This window comes from Chionomys nivalis, chromosome 13 (assembly GCF_950005125.1).
Source record: "Chionomys nivalis chromosome 13, mChiNiv1.1, whole genome shotgun sequence".
Classification (NCBI taxonomy): Eukaryota; Metazoa; Chordata; class Mammalia; order Rodentia; family Cricetidae; genus Chionomys; species Chionomys nivalis.
This window is the reverse complement of record NC_080098.1, coordinates 69,095,915-69,113,846: the sequence shown is the minus strand read 5'-3', so window position 1 is coordinate 69,113,846 and position 17,932 is coordinate 69,095,915. Positions and strand designations below refer to the sequence as shown.

At 39.8% G+C, this 17,932-nt stretch overlaps 1 protein-coding gene across 10 annotated transcripts in view; it reads right to left on the bottom strand.

The window, feature by feature from the left end:
• Nsd1 (nuclear receptor binding SET domain protein 1) overlaps window positions 1-17,932 on the bottom strand; it is a 114,697-nt gene that overhangs the window by 16,899 nt on the left and 79,866 nt on the right. For 9 of the 10 annotated variants that reach the window (XM_057787190.1, XM_057787194.1, XM_057787189.1 and 6 more), the window contains 8 exons: window positions 12,775-12,975; window positions 11,769-11,948; window positions 9,189-9,345; window positions 6,531-6,736; window positions 5,672-5,784; window positions 4,718-4,987; window positions 2,798-2,914; window positions 869-1,010 (listed from right to left, as the gene is read on the bottom strand). In XM_057787190.1, the coding sequence (XP_057643173.1) occupies window positions 869-1,010; window positions 2,798-2,914; window positions 4,718-4,987; window positions 5,672-5,784; window positions 6,531-6,736; window positions 9,189-9,345; window positions 11,769-11,948; window positions 12,775-12,975 (1,386 nt within the window). Of the gene's footprint in view, window positions 1-868; window positions 1,011-2,797; window positions 2,915-4,717; window positions 4,988-5,671; window positions 5,785-6,530; window positions 6,737-9,184; window positions 9,346-11,768; window positions 11,949-12,774; window positions 12,976-17,932 lie in introns of those variants that run through there. The other variant, XM_057787197.1, reaches the window with a different exon arrangement.

Below are 17,932 nucleotides of genomic sequence, written 5' to 3'. Positions count from 1 at the left end.
AATTTAAGGGGACTCCAGGAAGCAGAGGTTATGAGTTCAAGGGTAGCCTGGTCTACATAGAAATTTCTAGGCCAGCCAAGGCTACACAGTGAAACCCTGCCTCAAATTAAATAAAAAAGTTAAAAGTCTAGATTTTTTTTTTTTTTTTAACCTTATACCTACTTATGTTCAACCTTAAAGTCATTAGGTTAGTTCAATTCCCAGTACCCAACCCACATGGCAGCTTTGTTTCTAACTCTAGTTTGCTAGCGAAACACCAGTGCACAGAAAAATCACTAAAAATTTGCCGGGCAATGGTGGTACATGCCTTTAATCCCAGCACTCGGGAGACAGAGGCAGGAGGATCTCTGTGAGTTCAAGGCCAGCATGGTCTACAAAAGTTAGTTCCAGGACAGGTTTCAAAGCTACAGAGAAACCCTGTCTCAAGTAGGGAAAAAAAAAAAAAAAAAAAAAAAGGAATAAAACATCCCGGTCAAATTCAGAGATAGAATTTTGTGAGTTATTGGAAGACAGAAAAAAAGAAGAGTTTCAGCTTGGAAAGATGGAAGTCTTCCAGGGCAGAAGTCAACTGCTGCCCAAATAGAACTGTACAGCAAAGATGGTTACAATTATAAATGAAATCTCTATCTATCTTATCAGATTAAAAAACACTGAAAAATGAAAAAATTAAAAAGATCAACCTGCCTGTCTCCCAAGTACTGGTGTGTGCCACCACTATGCCTGCTACCACCTGGAAAGGCTCTATATGTCTACGTGTCCTTGACTATTGGAAGACTTTCTTTACAAGCGGAGGACAAAGAAGATTTTTAGATGGTAAATAAAGAGCTTGAAACTCAGGCCTTAGCTCCCAAGTCTTAATTGACCTTACCTGCTTTAATGTCACTCAAAGCAAAAAGACCAACACGCGTATCCCCGTTCACAGACCACTTCTGTGTTTCGCAGTTAGGCTGGCAGCAGTGGTTCATGAACCGAGCATAGTTTCCTTTCGGCCCAGCATCAATAATTCGATCCTAGAATTTCAAGAAAAGCGACCTGTCAGATTTCCTGAGACTCTACTATGTAGAAAACTAACTATTCTCTCTAATAAGATGAAATGTGCTACTGGACAATGGTCTTGTATTGTTTTAATAAAACACTGCTTGACCAGTACCCAGGTAGAATATAGACAGGGCAACCAGAACAGGAGACTTCTGGGAAGAGAAAAGGCTCAGTCTGTAGTTGTCACGCACAGGCAAAGCAAAATGAAAATGCCTTGCTGATAAAAGGTACCAAGCCACGTGGCTGATACAGACAAGAATTATGGGTTAATGTAGGATGTAATAGTTGATAAGAAGCCTGAGCTAACAGGCCAACCAGTTTAGGATTAATGTAAACCTCTGTGTGTTTCTTTGGGACTGAAAGGCTGCCGGGCCAGGTGGGACAGAAACCCCTCAACAGAAGTGAATGCTTTTAAAATCAAAGTTTCTCAGAGCAGGAGTTCTATGTAAGTCACATATGGACCAGTATCACCACCAACTCCACTTGGAAGGCTGTGCTTCAAATATACTAAAGAGGAAACTCTATGCAGGTTTAGCAATGTGTTGTTATGACAAGCCCGCCTATGGGATTCTGGTCTACATTGAAGTTTATGAACCACTGCCCCAGAGAAGCAGCAGCTTATTGCATTTTCTAATCAGGAAGTTTACAGATCAGAGGCACATTAGAAATCATTTATTGAAATTTAACTACTTAATCCAATTCCTTACCCAAAGTATAATCAGAATGTCTGTCAATAAAGACTCACAAACACAACTGAAGAAGTATTTACAAAGGCAGATGCCAGGAAAAGAGCTGTCAGTCTAAGCATGAGGGTCAATGTAATCCCAAGTACTGAGAATGCTAGGGTAGGGGCTGGAGAGATGGCTCACTGGAGGCAGGACAATCGCAACTTCTAGGCTTGCCAAGGAAACTTAGTAAGATTCTGATTCAAATTCAACTGTAATAAGCTAATGTAACTAACATGTAATAACAAAGCATAAATAAAATACCAAAATGACATAACATAAATCAACCAAAGTAAAATAGGCTAAAGACATACTTCAGTTGTACAATGTTTGACTACTGTGCATAGGTTTCATGGTTCAATTCTCATATTAGCAAAGGGAGAACTCCAAAACCATAGTACAAGGAAAGAAATGTACTGGAATCTAATTTCCAAGCACAAAGAATTGCAGATATAAGAAACAGATACAATGGGAAATTTCTTCTGAAATATAATCCAATGACCCCCCAAATTAAAAAAAACTGAAATACTTGATATCTTGAGTTTTTTAATTTACATACACCTACAGGTCATGACCCCAAAAATATCACCAGAAAATACAGATATTTACATTACAATGCATAACAGTAGCAAAATTACTGGTGATTAGAGTCACCACAACACGAGGAACTGTATTAAAGCGCTGCAGCACTAGGAGGGTTGAGAACCACTGAATTACATGATCGTAACAACACACTAGTTAAACATGAACAAATTAGTCAAGTTTATACAATTAAGGGATAAAAGATTATTAACTCTTGTGATCTTTTTATATACTTTTACAGCATTAAAAAAACCCCAACTTATATTGGATCATTAAAAAAAAATACTAAAAGTAGCTTTATTGTTTTTGGTTATGGGTAAAGAGCCAAAAATGAGCAATTTAACCCTCTCCAGAATCAAAATCAAGAAATTGCTCATGTATATGGACAAAGTCTAGAACTTGGGTCTATCACAAATACATTTTCAAATTCAAAACAATTTTATATTACTTACTTTATCTAGAGTGAGCATATAGAAATTAGTGATATCGTGTTCCTGTGCGTAACGGATTCGAGCTCTGCACTCTTCTTCGTCTATTAGTTCACCCACATACTCATTCACAAACTCACCCTACAACAGAAACAGCTCATAACTTAATGGTAAAAGAACAATGATGTTTACAAGTGCAATTTATATTTAAAAAATAATATAGATGATTCTCAAAAGTAGACTATGTGAATTTTATTATTTATGATGCCTTAATCACTTAATAAAGAAAATCACTTCCTCATTCCCACTAGCAGAAAAGCTCCAGGATAAGGCACACTGAAGAGCCACCAGAATTGAAGACTGAGAAACAGTAAAGAAACAAGTCAATCCTGTTACCTGTCTGATGGCCTGAAATCCAGTTTCAACTACATTCTCTGTCTTGGAGCTTGCTCCGCTTTTACCATCCTTCTACATTTCACATCACTGTCCACCCTACTCTGCATAGCATAATTAAACCGTCTCTCACAAATAACATGGGAGACTTTAATCCTATCCCCACCTGGCAAATAAGATAAATATTTGGTAAATGGCTTCATTGTGTTTCCTAGAAACCTCAACAACAACAATAACAAAAAATTTAAATGCTTAAATTTTATTTATTTATTTATTTATTTATTTATTTATTTATTTATTTATTTATTTATTTATTTAATGCATTGGTATTTTCCATGAACGTATGCCTGTTTTGAGAATTCTGGATTCCCTGGAACTGGAGTTACAGACAGCTGTTTGTTGCCATGTGGGTTCAGGGAATTGAACCAGGTTCTCTTCAAAGAACAGCCAGTGCTCTTAACCACTGAGCCTCAACAAAATTCTTTAGAAATTATGAAAATAAGCTTTGTTACTACATTGTCAAATAATACTTATTTTTCTATCCAGAATGTATAATATTATCTGTTAAAAAGTTGAAGAACAGCCAGGTGTGGTGGTGTGTTCTGGAGACAGAGGAAGGTGGATCTCTGAGTTTGATGTCAAGGACAGTCAGGGCAACAGAGTGAAACCCTGTGTCAAAATACCAAAAACTCAACCAAACAAGTGACAAATGTCTGGATTCCTTCCTATATACTTTTCTCAAAATTCTAGAGCTCTAAAAAATTACATTAAAGAGACTAGAGAGATGGGCAGCTAAAAGCATTGGCTGTTCTTCCAGAGGACGGGGGTTCAATTCCCAGCCACCACATGGCAGTTCACAACTGCCTGTAATTCCAGTCCCATACATGCAAGCAAAAAACAAAACAAAACCTCTTAATGAAGGTTAATAAACCCATTATTGCCTTCAAGAAGGAGGTTAGCAGAGGCCCTCCACATTTCATGTTGAAGATTCCCTGCATTTTCACTGTGAAAAGCTCAACACAGCTCGTCACTCTTGATAACCCCAAACTATTTCTCCTGATTAAATACTTTATTAAAATACTATAACTGCTGGGTGGCAGTGGTGCACACCTTTAATCCTAGTACTTGGGAGACAAAGACAGGTGGATCTTCCTGAGTTCAAGGCCAGCCTGATACACCAAGCGAGTTCCAGGACAGGCTCCAAAGCTACAGAGAAACCTATCGCAAAACAACAAAAACCAAACAAAGAAAATACTGTAACCACCTCTTCTTCCATCTTTACTACTGGCTCTAAAACTGTCATAAAATGTAAAGAATCTCATAACATTCTTATGAATTTCTCCCTATATTGTTATATATAGCGAATATGATCAATGTAAGTACTTTGATGACAAGATCATCCACTATCAAGCCTCTACACCTTGGAGTTTATAATAATTCCTAACTATGTGTCCTCTATGTAGTAATTCTCATATTCATCAAGAAGAACCAGTTATATCAAGCAGTAAAAACAAAATAAAAGCCTAACAAAACCTCTTAATTTATCTTTACCTTTTTAATATCTGTTTTTGTCCGGAGACCCCAGCCCCTCTGTAATGTGCGGAAAATTTCGACATCTGGATACTGGCGCTTGCTGAAGCACTGGTTTTGACAGCGCCCTCCAGCAGGACACACTGTGGGATGGCACTCATAGAGCAACATCCGGTTGATGCACTCTGAATCTATCCCACAGGGATTCTCATCAGTAGCTTTACAGTTGCAACGGGGAATTTCTGACAAGTCTGCAGTGAAGATCTGTACCCTACCAATAGGTCGGTTCACCTGGAAAAGCACATTGTATCATATCAGAAAAATTAACATAAAGCAATTCAGTATCTGTAACAGACAAGTAACATATCCTTCAAGTTATATGACACATTTTACATAATTTGAAGAAATCAAGACTGAGACTATTCATATTAATAATAAAACCACAGCTGATACATTAAATGTAAATTTCAAGCCAGCTATATTGGAAAATGTCTTTAATTCTGTTTTTTCAGAGACTAAGACAGGAGATCACAAGTTAAAGGCAAGCCCAGACAAATGGAACACCATCACCAAATTAAAAAGGGGTGGGGATGGGAGACTGTAGTTTGGTGGTAGAGTGCTTGCTTATAAACCTATAGCACTAGAGGGGGAAAAATCAATTTAAAAGTTGCCACACTCAAAGAATTTAAAACTAGGTCCTGGCATAAGATGATGTTATATAAGCTAATATATACAAATAATCACTTTAGTAAGAACACTGAAGAGGGACAGTGAGATGGTTCAGTAGGTCCAGGAGCTTACTGACAAGTCTGACAAGGAGAGAACTGACGATCACAACTGTGTTAGAAATAAAAACCAAGTACTCTTTTTATGCTCTTAACTTTCAATTTTTAAATTTTTACCATGAGCAAGAAAGGAAAAGGAGCCATACAGTGTTATTCTACTACCCAGCATCCCAAGACTTGTCCCCATCACCTTTATATGTTTATAAGGTGGTGGCTTCTTGTCATTCTTTCGATCTTCTTGCAGTTGTCTTAGCTCTTTTTGGGCCTTTAACTCTTCAAACCTCGCTGCAGCTTCCTGAAGAGCTGAGAAAATAAAACAAAATCACGTTAAAAAAAATATCTCTGGGTATATTTATTTTACCCTATCTCCCCCTTCAAGCTGAAGAAAGCCCATGTCCTGCTGGGCGGTGGTGGCGCACGCCTTTAACCCCAGCATTCAGGAGGCAGAGGCAGGTGGATCTCTGTGAGTTTGAGGCCAGCCATACCTACGCCCTGCCTTTTTTTGGACAGGGAGGGTGAAGCAGTGTCTTTCTACTCAGTAGCAGAGGCTGGCCTCAAATTTATGGTCCTCCAAGCCACTGAAATTACAGGTGTGTATCAGCATGGAACCTAAATTTGAAAACTGTTTTAAGTGTTGGAGAGCAATCCATGACTTTACAGATGTCAGGCAAGCCCTGTACCTTTAAACTCCACCTATAATCCCAGCCAATTTTGTTTTGTTGAGATGGTCTTAAAAGACCTAGGCCACTGAACTTGGGCTCCCAACCCAAGAACTGAAATTACAAGCATGTGGCTAAGACACTTTTGTTTTCTCTTTTTTTCGTTTTGAGACACAGCCTTACTGTGTAGCAAAAATCACCCTGGAACTCACTATGTGATCAGGGTAGTCTTGACCCTGTGGTTCATTTGCCTTAGCCTCGAGTCTTACGATTACAAGCAGGCATCACAATATTTCAGACAACCTGAATCATTATATGAACTTTAACACAGAGCAGATACTGAGCTATGGAAATCTCTGCTTGCCTGAAAAATCGTAAGGGTAAAGTTACCTTTTCTATATGTTCCATCCACTCCTTTTCCCATTTTATCCTTGCTGCTCACATCTCCTTCCATATAAGGAAAAACTCGGGCCTGATGAGTCCATAGATAGTCATTAGACCCAAAGAAGAGAACAGGGAACTCTCCCACATCATGTCTCATTTTATCAATGTTAGAGGGTACAGCTCGAGGATGGCAGATCTCAGCTGGCCACCACCTGGGAAAGGTACAAATAAGAGAAGAAACCTCTACACGGCTGCAAAGGCACTGGGAAAATAACATACTTAAGGTTTTGATGTAGGTCTTTCTGCATGTGTGTATACATGGTATGTACATATATACAGGCATAAACTGAAAAACAAATGTTTCCCTGGTTACTGTCCACTCTGTTTACTGAGGCAGGTTCTCGAGGCGAACCTGGAGTTCACTAGTGCTTTCTAGCCTAACTAAACAGTTTACCCCGAGGAACCTTATCTTTGCCGCCCAAGCTCTAAGACTGCATACATGTACGAAGGTGCTAGGTTCAGAACACTAGCCTTCATACTTGGGTACCAAGCACTTTGTTCATTTAGCTGTATCCTCAAGTAGAATGTTACAGAAAGCTAAAATAAACATTCACAAATATAAATAATTTCTTAGAAACAGATACGTAGCTTCAAGGAAATTATGATACATGAATATTTATAATGTCCACTGAAGAATTTTCTTCAACAATGAAATGAAAATCTGACTGAAGAATTGGCATAGTGACTAAGAGCCCATGCTGCCACTGTACAGAACTTTGGTCCATTCTCAGCACCCTTGTCAGGTGGCTCACAGCCATCTGTATTATTTAGTTCCATAGAATCCCATGCTTGTGCTCACATGCACATATCCACATTAAGACACATACACAATTATTGTTTATTTTTTTTTTATTTTTTATTTTTTTTTGGTTTTTCGAGACAGGGTTTCTCTGTGGTTTTGGAGCCTGTCCTGGAACTAGCTCTTGTAGACCAGGCTGGTCTCGAACTCACAGAGATCCGCCTGCCTCTGCCTCCCAAGTGCTGGGATTAAAGGCGTGCGCCACCACCACCCGGCCACAATTATTGTTTATTAAAAGTAATTAAAACAAGAGAAATGAAGACGTGACAATGACAGGGAAAACAACGTTCATCATTAAGGGTTTCAACAGTAGTATACCCTGACGAATTGGATGTTAAAAAAACTTACAGCTTGCCGGGCGGTGGTGGCGCACGCCTTTAATCCCAGCACTCGGGAGGCAGAGGCAGGCGGATCTCTGTGAGTTCGAGACCAGCCTGGTCTATAAGAGTTAGTTCCAGGACAGGCTCCAAAACCACAGAGAAACCCTGTCTCGAAAAACCAAAAAAAAAAAAAAAAAAAAAAAAAAACTTACAGCTAGGCTAGAGGTCACGTATTTCTAATTCCAGGAGTGATTTAAACTCAGGAAGCAGAGGCAGTTTCAGGACAGTCTGGTCTATATACCAAGCTGGATATCAAGTTTGAGGTCAGCCAGGATACATAGTTAAGACCTTAACTCAAAAGCAAAAACTAAAAAAGAAACTCCCAGTAGTTATCTAACCAAGACAATATTTTCATCTTTTTCAAAAAAAAAATATTTATTTATTTACTTATTTATTTATTATGTATACAATATTCTGTCTGTGTATGCTTGGAGGCCAGAAGAGGGCACCAGACCCCATTAAAGATGGTTGTGAGCCACCATGTGGTTGCTGGGAATTGAACTCAGGACCTTTGGAAGAGCAAGCAATGCTCTTAACCTCCGAGCCATCTCTCCAGTATTTCCATCTTCTAACATCTATCATCTCTTGGTGTTAACAACTTTTAAACTTTTCTTTAGTAGATGTAGGATCTTGCTATATAGCAAGAACTGGTCATGAACTTATGATCATCCTGCCTCAGGCTCCCAAGTGCTGGGAATACAGGGTACACCACCACACATAGCTAGAAATTCATAAAATATATAATCATAGTGTCATTCTATGTTGAAATCATTCATGTTAGCTGGGTAAGTAGGAACCAGAGGCAGGGAGGAATCTGAGTCTGAGGCCAGCCAGGGCTATATAATGAAGCTTTGTTTAAAAATCTAACAAACTACATTTATGTTGTATACTTTTATGCATTCCCAGTTCAATTACAACTTCAAAAGCAAAACCAAAATGAACAATTGTGGGGAAACTATGGACAATTATCGGGTGGAGAAGAATATTACTGTGCATGTTTGTGAGTAAATACTTTGAAATTATAATGAATTTTCATTGTTTATGAGATTATGTGCTTATTCAGTAATAATTTGCTACAGTACACATACTATATGCCTAGAACTGAAAAATCAATATTTAACTTTTTCTAATAGAGAAAAATTGATAGAAGTTTAGAGTACTATGCCTAATCATGTAGAACATTTTAAGAAGTTATTACCAGCCCGGTGGTGGTAATGCATGCTTTTAACCCCAGGACTTGGGAAACAAAGGCAGATGGATCTCTGTAGTGTGAAGCCAGCCTGGTGTACAGAGTGAGTTCCAGGAAAACCAGGGCTACACAGAGAAACTGTGTTTGGAAAAACAAAACCAAAAAGTTATCTTCCAGAACCCAAGAAACAGAGGATGATAGAAGAAATGAGTGCCATTCTTTGTCATGTTACTCACCTGTATCGACCAACCTTCACCCAGACAATCTCCCTATAGTGTGGTTTTTTGCCAGCTTTACAGTCATTGCAATACCAATTTCCTTCAGGAATATCAATGTTTAGGCACTCACGATGGAAAGCAGCAGGACAGGAGTCACAGCACAGAAGACTGCCTCCTAGAGGAATAGGGAAACCTCGTATTAGACCACAAGAGTCCATAAAAAGTCCCAGCAGAAATGGCTTTTGCTCAGCTCCTAATTAATTATTTCTAACTCTAGCCAAGGGCTTAGTAGAACACACACAGAAAGACTACTCTGTAACAATATGCCTTTTCTAATATTCCTGAGCTCCAAACTCAAATCAAAAATTTTCATATTAGGATAATAAATAGTATATTTTCTACCAAAATTAGTTATGATAACAAGATGGTATTTATGTGCATAAATATCAATATAAACATTTTCCTTATCCCAGCACTTGAAAGGCAGAGGCAGGCAGATCTCAGTTAGTTAGAGGCAAGGCTGATAAACAGAATGAGTTCCAGGATACCCAGGAACGTTCCAGAGATACCCTGTCTCTCAAAAAAAAAAAAAAAAAAGTTAGCGAGGCAATAGTGGCGCGCCTTTAATCACAGCACTCAGGAGGCAGAAACAGATGGATCTCTGTGAGTTCAAGGTTAGCCTGGATCTACAGAGTGAGTTCCAGGACAGCCAGGGCTGTTACACAGAGAAACCCTATTTCAAAAAAATTAACAAAACAAAACAACAAAAACAAAACCAACCAACCAATAACAACAAAACAAAAAAACCCTTCCCTTCTAAAACTATTTATAGCAAATAGAGGCCACAGTATAACAAACACACAATTAGGGGCTGGAGAAATGACTCAGAGGTTAAGCATATTAACTGCTCTTCCAGAGGGCCTGAGTTCTGTTCCCAGCAACCAGATGGAGGCTGACAATCATCTATAATGACATAGGATACCCTCTTCTGGCAAGCATGGAAACATACAGATAGAAAACTGCATATACAATAAATATACATCTTTTTAAAAAAACAAGGCACAATTAAGTTTTGTGTATGTAGTTTGTGTGTTTGCATGCACATGGAGGTCAGAGGTTGGTGTTGGATGGATTCTTCATCACTTTCTACCTTATTTTTTATGACAAGGTCTACTGAACCTAGAGCTCACCCATTCTGCTAAGATGGTTGGCTAGCAAAAGAACTCATGCCTGTCTCTGACCTAACAATACCATGTTATGGGAATGTACCTTGTTTCTACATGAGTAAGGGAGTCTGGACTCATTCTGTCATGGCTGGGATTTTACCAACCAAACCATCCCTAAAACCTGAAAACTCGATTAAGCTGGTGACAGGAAGATCTTGAAGTCCTAAGACCTTATCACTTCAGGAATTCACTTTCCTTACTGAGATCTAACTTTCCCAGTAGAAACATTTTATAATGAGCAAGAGTCGCTCTTGAGACCTCAGCTAACAAACACATAACCCAGCAGCACCTCCATATGCGTAGCTGTTTCACTCTTTTTTCAGAACACGGCAGTTTCAGACACAGAGTTATGGAGTGCTTGTAAGCAGGGTGTTTGGCATCCCTATTGAACCTGAGTTTCTTGGTTCATAACTTATAGTCTCCATTTGCTAAAGTGTGGTTATAGACTTAACACAGTGAGAAAATTTTAGGTGATCTCTGGACTTGTTTTTAAGTTTTATGACTGAACTTCCTTCATAGGCTGTGCTATTTCATTTTTCCTTTGTATTGTTCTAGAAATTTTTTTCAGCTTGGTCATGGTGGTGAATGCCTTTAATAGAGGCACACTGGAGGCAGAAGCATGTGGACCTCTGGGAGTTTACGATTATTTTGGCATACAAAGCAAGTACATAAGCCATGTTGTAAAAAGAAATATACATATATAAAAATAAAAACTTTCTTCAGAATTTGGAAAGATGGCTTAGTGGGATCCAAAGCATGGACTACTACTCTGGCAGAGGACCAGAGTTTGATTCCCCAGCAAACACATAGTTACTAACAACCTTCTATAACTCTAGTTCCAGGGGAAATGACTCCCTCTTCTGGCCTACTCTGGCACTGAATTCATGTGATGTACAGTAAAGATTATCACATCAATTTAAATAAAATCGAATGCTTTGGGCATGATAGGCTAAGCAAGCACTATTCCCAGCCTCAAGTATTATAAACTAAAAATGATACATGAGAGACTGGAGAGACTTATCAGTGGGTCGGTCATAATGGACTTGCTACAAACTATGAGGCCCCAAAGTTAGGATTCCCAGAACCCAGAGAAGCTAGCCTGTAACCCCAGCACTGAGTACTTGAGATAAGTAGATCCTAGGGACTCAACAGCACACCAGTCTAGCCAAAACAGATTGACTGAGAGATCTTATTTCAGGGTCAGAAAGATGAGCCAAGTCTGAAGACCTAAGTTTGATATCTAGGACCCATATGGCAAGAGGAAGAGAAGCAACTCCTGTAAGTTGTCCATATATTCACTGCAATACACATTAAAATATAAAACACTTGATAATCCCTTTGAAACCACTCAAAGTTAGAAGTCACATCTTACCTTCTGAGCACACAAAACACCAGCTGACATTAACATGCTCATGATTTCGGCAGCCCCGCCTAGGGGTGAAGTGATTAGGGCAGATGATACTATTAGATGCAAGGATTTTTGACCCAGCAGCAAGACAAAAGTCATTAGCATGGTAGGCCACAGGACATCGGACACAACGCATCAAACGACCTACATTTATGGGAAGAAGAAAAATGGGAGAGAAGCAAGAGAAAAAGATTACATATGGAAACAAAGTGCATTATGAAAGTCTATTTGCCAGCAGGGAGAAACATGGCTCTTAAACATGTAATTCTCTATTAAGATGAAGAGGGGAACTCTGTGCTAGTCCCCAGTGGGAACAGGACTGCACAACTGTCAATACATCTGCATCTGCAAGGAGACCATGATCTACAATCCAGAAGACTGCCTCAAATCCTGTAACATCCGACATAAGTAAATTAAAACGAATTGACTTGGGAGGCAGAGGCTGGTGGATCTCTGTTGAGTTTGAGGCCAGTCTGGTCTACAGAGTATTCCAGGACAGCCAGGGCTACACAGAGAAACCGTCTTAAAAACAAACAAACAAACAAACAAAAAAAAACAAAAACAGAAGACAAAAGCAATTGAACAGTGGAACTAGTCTTTGCTTATTACTTTATGAAGCTTATTTCTCAGATGGATCTCCTAATATACGTCAGCAACTAAAAACCAGGATCCAATTACTTAAATCTATATGGTAGAAGAACTAAAAGGGATATAAAGTGTATTGAATAGGAGATGTTTTCAAACAAAATCTCTAATGATATCTAAATATTTTAAGCCATCAGCTGGAAATTCCACAGAACACAGCATGGTATCCATAGGAATTCATTACTCTACTTGGCCACAAATGTTGCTACTTTAGCAAACTGACAAGCAGGATGCTTCAGATTGCACTTGAAAAATAAGTAGTAGTGCCCAAGAAACCAAAGTCTTACAATTAGATTGATTTACATCAAAAAAAAAAAATCCATACCTTTAGAAGCAGATACATTGGCTGGATTAGCAGCATGGCAAGTTATACAGATGTGCAGGGGGCACCGGAAGCCCTTGTTCTGCGTGACAGTTGGTGGGTACTTCTGGACACATTGTTCATGGTAAAACTTTCCACATAAGGGCAGAAGGCACCTTTTCACATCTTCCCCACTCTGTTTACATACAAAACAGGTATGGATTCCTGGAAAAGGAAAGAGTCAACAGATTAATAATACAAGAATCTATCCCAATCAAAGTCGTTAGGAATAAGTTAGTGAAGAACTTTATAAAATTTACCAAACTGACAGAATCTGACTATGCACAACTTTAGTACCTTTATAAGTGGGCAATATGGGCAGGCGGTGGCAGCGCACGCCTTTAATCCCAGCACTCGGGAGGCAGAGGCAGGTGAATCTGAGTTTCAGACCAGCATGGTGTACTGAGAAAGTTCCAGGAAAGACTTGAAAGCTACACAGAGAAACCCTGCCTCAAAAACAAAAACAAAAAAGTGGACAATTTGATCTGATATGTGTTTATTGGTATGATATAAAAAAGTGTCATATTATACTGACTACAACACATTTCTCTCAAAGAAAATCCAGCCTCTAGATCCAACTGCATTGTAGGTGATAAAGAAAACACAGGAACAAGGTGGACATTAAATGGTTCCTCTCAAGCCTTATTCCTGGCTTGTATGACAAAAATCCATGACAACGCACACTCTTAAAAACAAAACTGGCAAGCCGGGCGGGTTGGTGGCACACGCCTTTAATCGGAGCACTCGGGAGGAGGCAGAGGGAGGCGGATCTCGGTGAGTTCGAGGCCAGCCTGGTCTACAAGAGCTAGCTCCATGGGGCTGGAGAGATGGCTCAGCGGTTAAGAGCACTGACAGTTCTTCCAGAGGTCCTGAGTTCAATTCCCAGCAACCATATGGTGGCTCACAACCACCTGTAATGAGATCTGGTGCCCTTTTCTGGCCTACAGGCAGGATACTGCATAAATAAATAAATTAATTAATTAAAAAAAAAAAAAAAGAGCTAGCTCCATAACAGATTCTAAAACTACCCTGTCTCAAAAAAACAAAACAAAAACAAAAAAAATCAACCCCCCCCCCAAAAAAAGCCATGACAAAGCAAGCTATAGAAGAAAGGGTCTATTTTAGCTTACAATTTCATCAGATTATGGTCTATCAAGGCAGCAAGGTGGAAGCACCTTGACGCAGTCAATGTTGTCTCCAGTCAGGAGCAGACAGTAGGAATACATGTGATGCACTTTTAGACTGAATTTTGCCACATCAATGAATGAACTTAGGGCAATTTCCTATAGATATGCCCACAGGTCAAGGAGATTTCGACAATTTTCTGTGAAGCTTTCTGGGGAATTCTGAGATCTGAACTTAAGAAATCCACTTGCTTCTCTCTGTCTCTCAAGTGCTAGAATTAAAGGCTTGTACCACTGTGTTCAGTACAATTCTTATCTCTTCTCAGATAATTCAACATTGTTTCAAGTTGACAAAACTATCACAGCCAGTTTTTTTGGTTTTTTTTTCTTTTTAATTTTTCGAGACAGGGTTTCTCCGTAGCTTTTTGGTTCCTATTCTGGAACTAGCTCTTGTAGACCAGGCTGGCCTCGAACTCCCAGAGATCCGCCTGCCTCTGCCTCCCGAGTGCTGGGATTAAAGGCGCCCAGCTTGCCAGTTTTGTTTTTAAAGAGTTTTATTTATTTATTTAGATTTATTTGTTTTGTATACAGTGTTCTACCTGCATGCATGCCAGGAGGGGGCAGATCTCACTGCAGATGGTTACGAGTCACTTTGTGGTCACTGAGAATTGAACTCAGGACCTGTAGAACAGCCAGTGCTCTTAACCTAAGTCATCTCTCCAGCCTTCTTTTATTTATTTATTTATTTATTTATTTTTTTTGTTTTGTTTTGTTTTGTTTTTCAAGACAGGGTTTCTCTGTGGCTTTGGAGCCTGTCCTGGAACTAACTCTTGTAGACCAGGCTGGTCTCGAACTCAGAGATCCGCCTGCCTCTGCCTCCCGAGTGCTGGGATTAAAGGCGTGCGCCACCATCGCCGGGCTCCAGCCTTCTTTTAAAAAATACCTTTGAGACATATGGAAAAATCTGAAAATAAAACCAGGAATACTGTAACTCTTGAAAATATATTGGATTTTCTTTTCAAAGTTCTGTTAGAAGACTTCAATAAACACTTACAGATTCTTCCTGTATGTACATGCTTTAAGTGGAGGTTAAGGTTGACATGAGAGTTGTCCCTCAATCATTCTCTACCTTTTATCTTTTATTTTTATTTATTTGTTTGTTTTTTGAGACTGGGTTTCTCTTTTTTTTTTTTTTTTTTGGTTTTTCGAGACAGGGTTTCTCTGTGGCTTTGGAGCCTGTCCTGGAACTAGCTCTTGTAGACCAGGCTGGTCTCGAACTCACAGAGATTCGCCTGCCTCTGCCTCCCAAGTGCTGGGATTAAAGGCGTGCGCCACCACCGCCCGGCGAGACTGGGTTTCTCTGTGTAACAGCTCTAACTATCCTGAAACTTACTTTGTATAGAGACCAGGCTGCCCTCAAACCCATAGAGATTCACCTGGGAGTGCTGGGATTAAAGGCATGAGCCACCACTGCCCAGACTCTACCTTTTACTTTTTTAAAATATTTATTTGTGAGTATGTGTATTTGTGTGAGGCCAGAAGAGGATGCTGGATCCCCTGGAACTTGAGTTTCAGACAGCTGTGTGCTTCCCAATGTGGTGCAGGGGAATGAAGGCAGGTTCTGTGAAAATGCACTAAGTCCCAGCCCCGCCCCCTCTTGTTTTATTGATGCTCATATGGTGGCTAGATAGTGAGCTCCAGAAACCTACCTGTCTGTCTCCCAGTGTCTGGGATTACAGATACACATAGCCATGCCCGACCTTTTACAGAGATGCTGGGAATCTAAAATCAGGTCCTTACACTTGTATGGCAATTATTTTATTGAATGAGTCACCTTCCTACCTGAAAACATGCAAACTTTTTGTTCCACCATTATCCATGTACACAATGAAAAGTTAAGGAAAGAAAGAAGCGGGAGGGGAGGGAGAAGCCCTGCTTTGGAGATATAGCAGAAGGGAACAGGCCAGCACTGAAAAGCAAACCTGAGATGATCCCCTATTACAGTAGAGCAGGGAGAGCCATGAAGTAAGAAAATATCTTCATACTTTTTATCTGTCTGGAAGCAGGTAAAATATCTTAGGAGAGAAAAAAGACTTATTTATGAGTGCTCTATCTGCATGTACACCGTTATGCCAGAAGAAGGCACTAGATTCCACTGTAAAGGGTTGCTGGGAATGGACCTCAGGTCTGCAGGTCCTCTGGAAGAGCAGGCAGGGAGTGCTCTTAAGCACTCAGTTATCTCGCCAGCCCCTCACCCCCAGAATACCTTATACAGTCTCAGGCTGAGGATACAGTGATACACTGATTGCTGAAACTACATAAGACTCTGAATCTAACTTCCAGGCCTAGAAAAAATAAAAATGGAAATTTCTCTATACTTCAAATCACACATACAAGTTACTATGAAAGATTATACACATAAATATGAAGACAGAAACTATAAAAATCACAGAAGATGTACTGGAAAAAGTGACACTGAGTTAAGCTGTATTTCTTTTTTTTTTTTGGGGGGGGGGGGGTTCGAGACAGGGTTTCTCTGTGGTTTTGGAGCCTGTCCTGGAACTAGCTCTTGTAGACCAGGCTGGTCTCGAACTCACAGAGATTCGCCTGCCTCTGCCTCCCAAGTGCTGGGATTAAAGGCATGCGCCACCACCGCCCGGCCCTTAAGCTGTATTTCTTAAACATGACATAAAATAATACAAATGAAAGTCGATAAACCAGGGACCAAAGATGGCACAGTGGTTAAGAGCACATTGATTTCCCTTCCAGAAGGCCAAGGTTCAATTCCCAGCACCTATAATATGGCATCTCAAAATCACCTCTAACTCCAACTCTGGGGAACCAATGTCCTCTCCTAGCCTTGAGGACAACAGACCTGCAGGCATACAACATATACATATGTATGTAAGTATGTGACAGCAAGCAGGCAAAACGCTAATACATATAAAATAAAAACCTTTCTAGAAGTTGACAAACCAGACTTCTATCAAAACTTAAAATGTCTGCTCCTTTGAAGACATTAGGAAAATGAATCTAAAAATAGGCATGTTAGTGCACACTTTAAATCCCGAGTCTGAGCAAGTAAATCTCTGAGTTCAAGGTTAGCCAGGGTTAGACCTTGTTTCTTTTCTTTTCTTTTTTTTTTTTAAAGTTTTTCGAGACAGGGTTTCTCTGTAGCTTTCAAGCCTGTCCTGGAACTAGCTCTTGTAGACCAGGCTGGTCTCGAACTCACAGAAATCCACCTGCCTCTGCCTCCCAAGTGCTGGGATTAAAGGCGTGTACCACCACCGCAAGGCAGACCTTGTTTCAAAAACAAAAAAGACAATGAACCTACCAGAAAACTACAAATAAAAATCCTGAGCCACGAATAATGGTGTATGCTTGTAATACCAACAATAATGAGTTGTCCTGGAGAATTGAGAATTTTGTAGTCAGCCTGAGATCATGTCTCATAAGACAGATGGACACATCTCAGTGGTAGAGCTGGTCTACTACACACAAAAACCCAGATTCTGCTCCTCATGACCATAAAATAAACCAAAGTTCCAAAGACTGCCAAAAGATGGCAAAAACTAATATAATTGATGGAGCAACATGCAAAGGATGAGGAAGGCATGAGTTAAAGGTCAGCCTGGACACCACAGTAAACCACCAACTGAAAACAAAGAAAAAAAAAAAAGGATTAAAACAAGTTTAAGGGCAAAGAGACCAGATGGTCAGGGAAAGGACAATTTGGATGTGAGCCTAACAATAGAAGCAAACAAAACACAGGCAAATGTAGCACGAATTCTAATTGGTATTAATAATAAAAACACAGAGTCAGATACTAGGGGGTGAAAGCTGAAGGATCAGAGAAGCAAAGTGGGCAGCCCCTAGAGAGTTTTTTTTTTTTTTAACCTCTTTACCAATTCTCAGACCAAAGGGGCGATCCTGTCCACAGACTACACTGAACTTTTGTCTCTTCCCGCTTTATATTCCCTCTCTCGGCCCAGCCATAT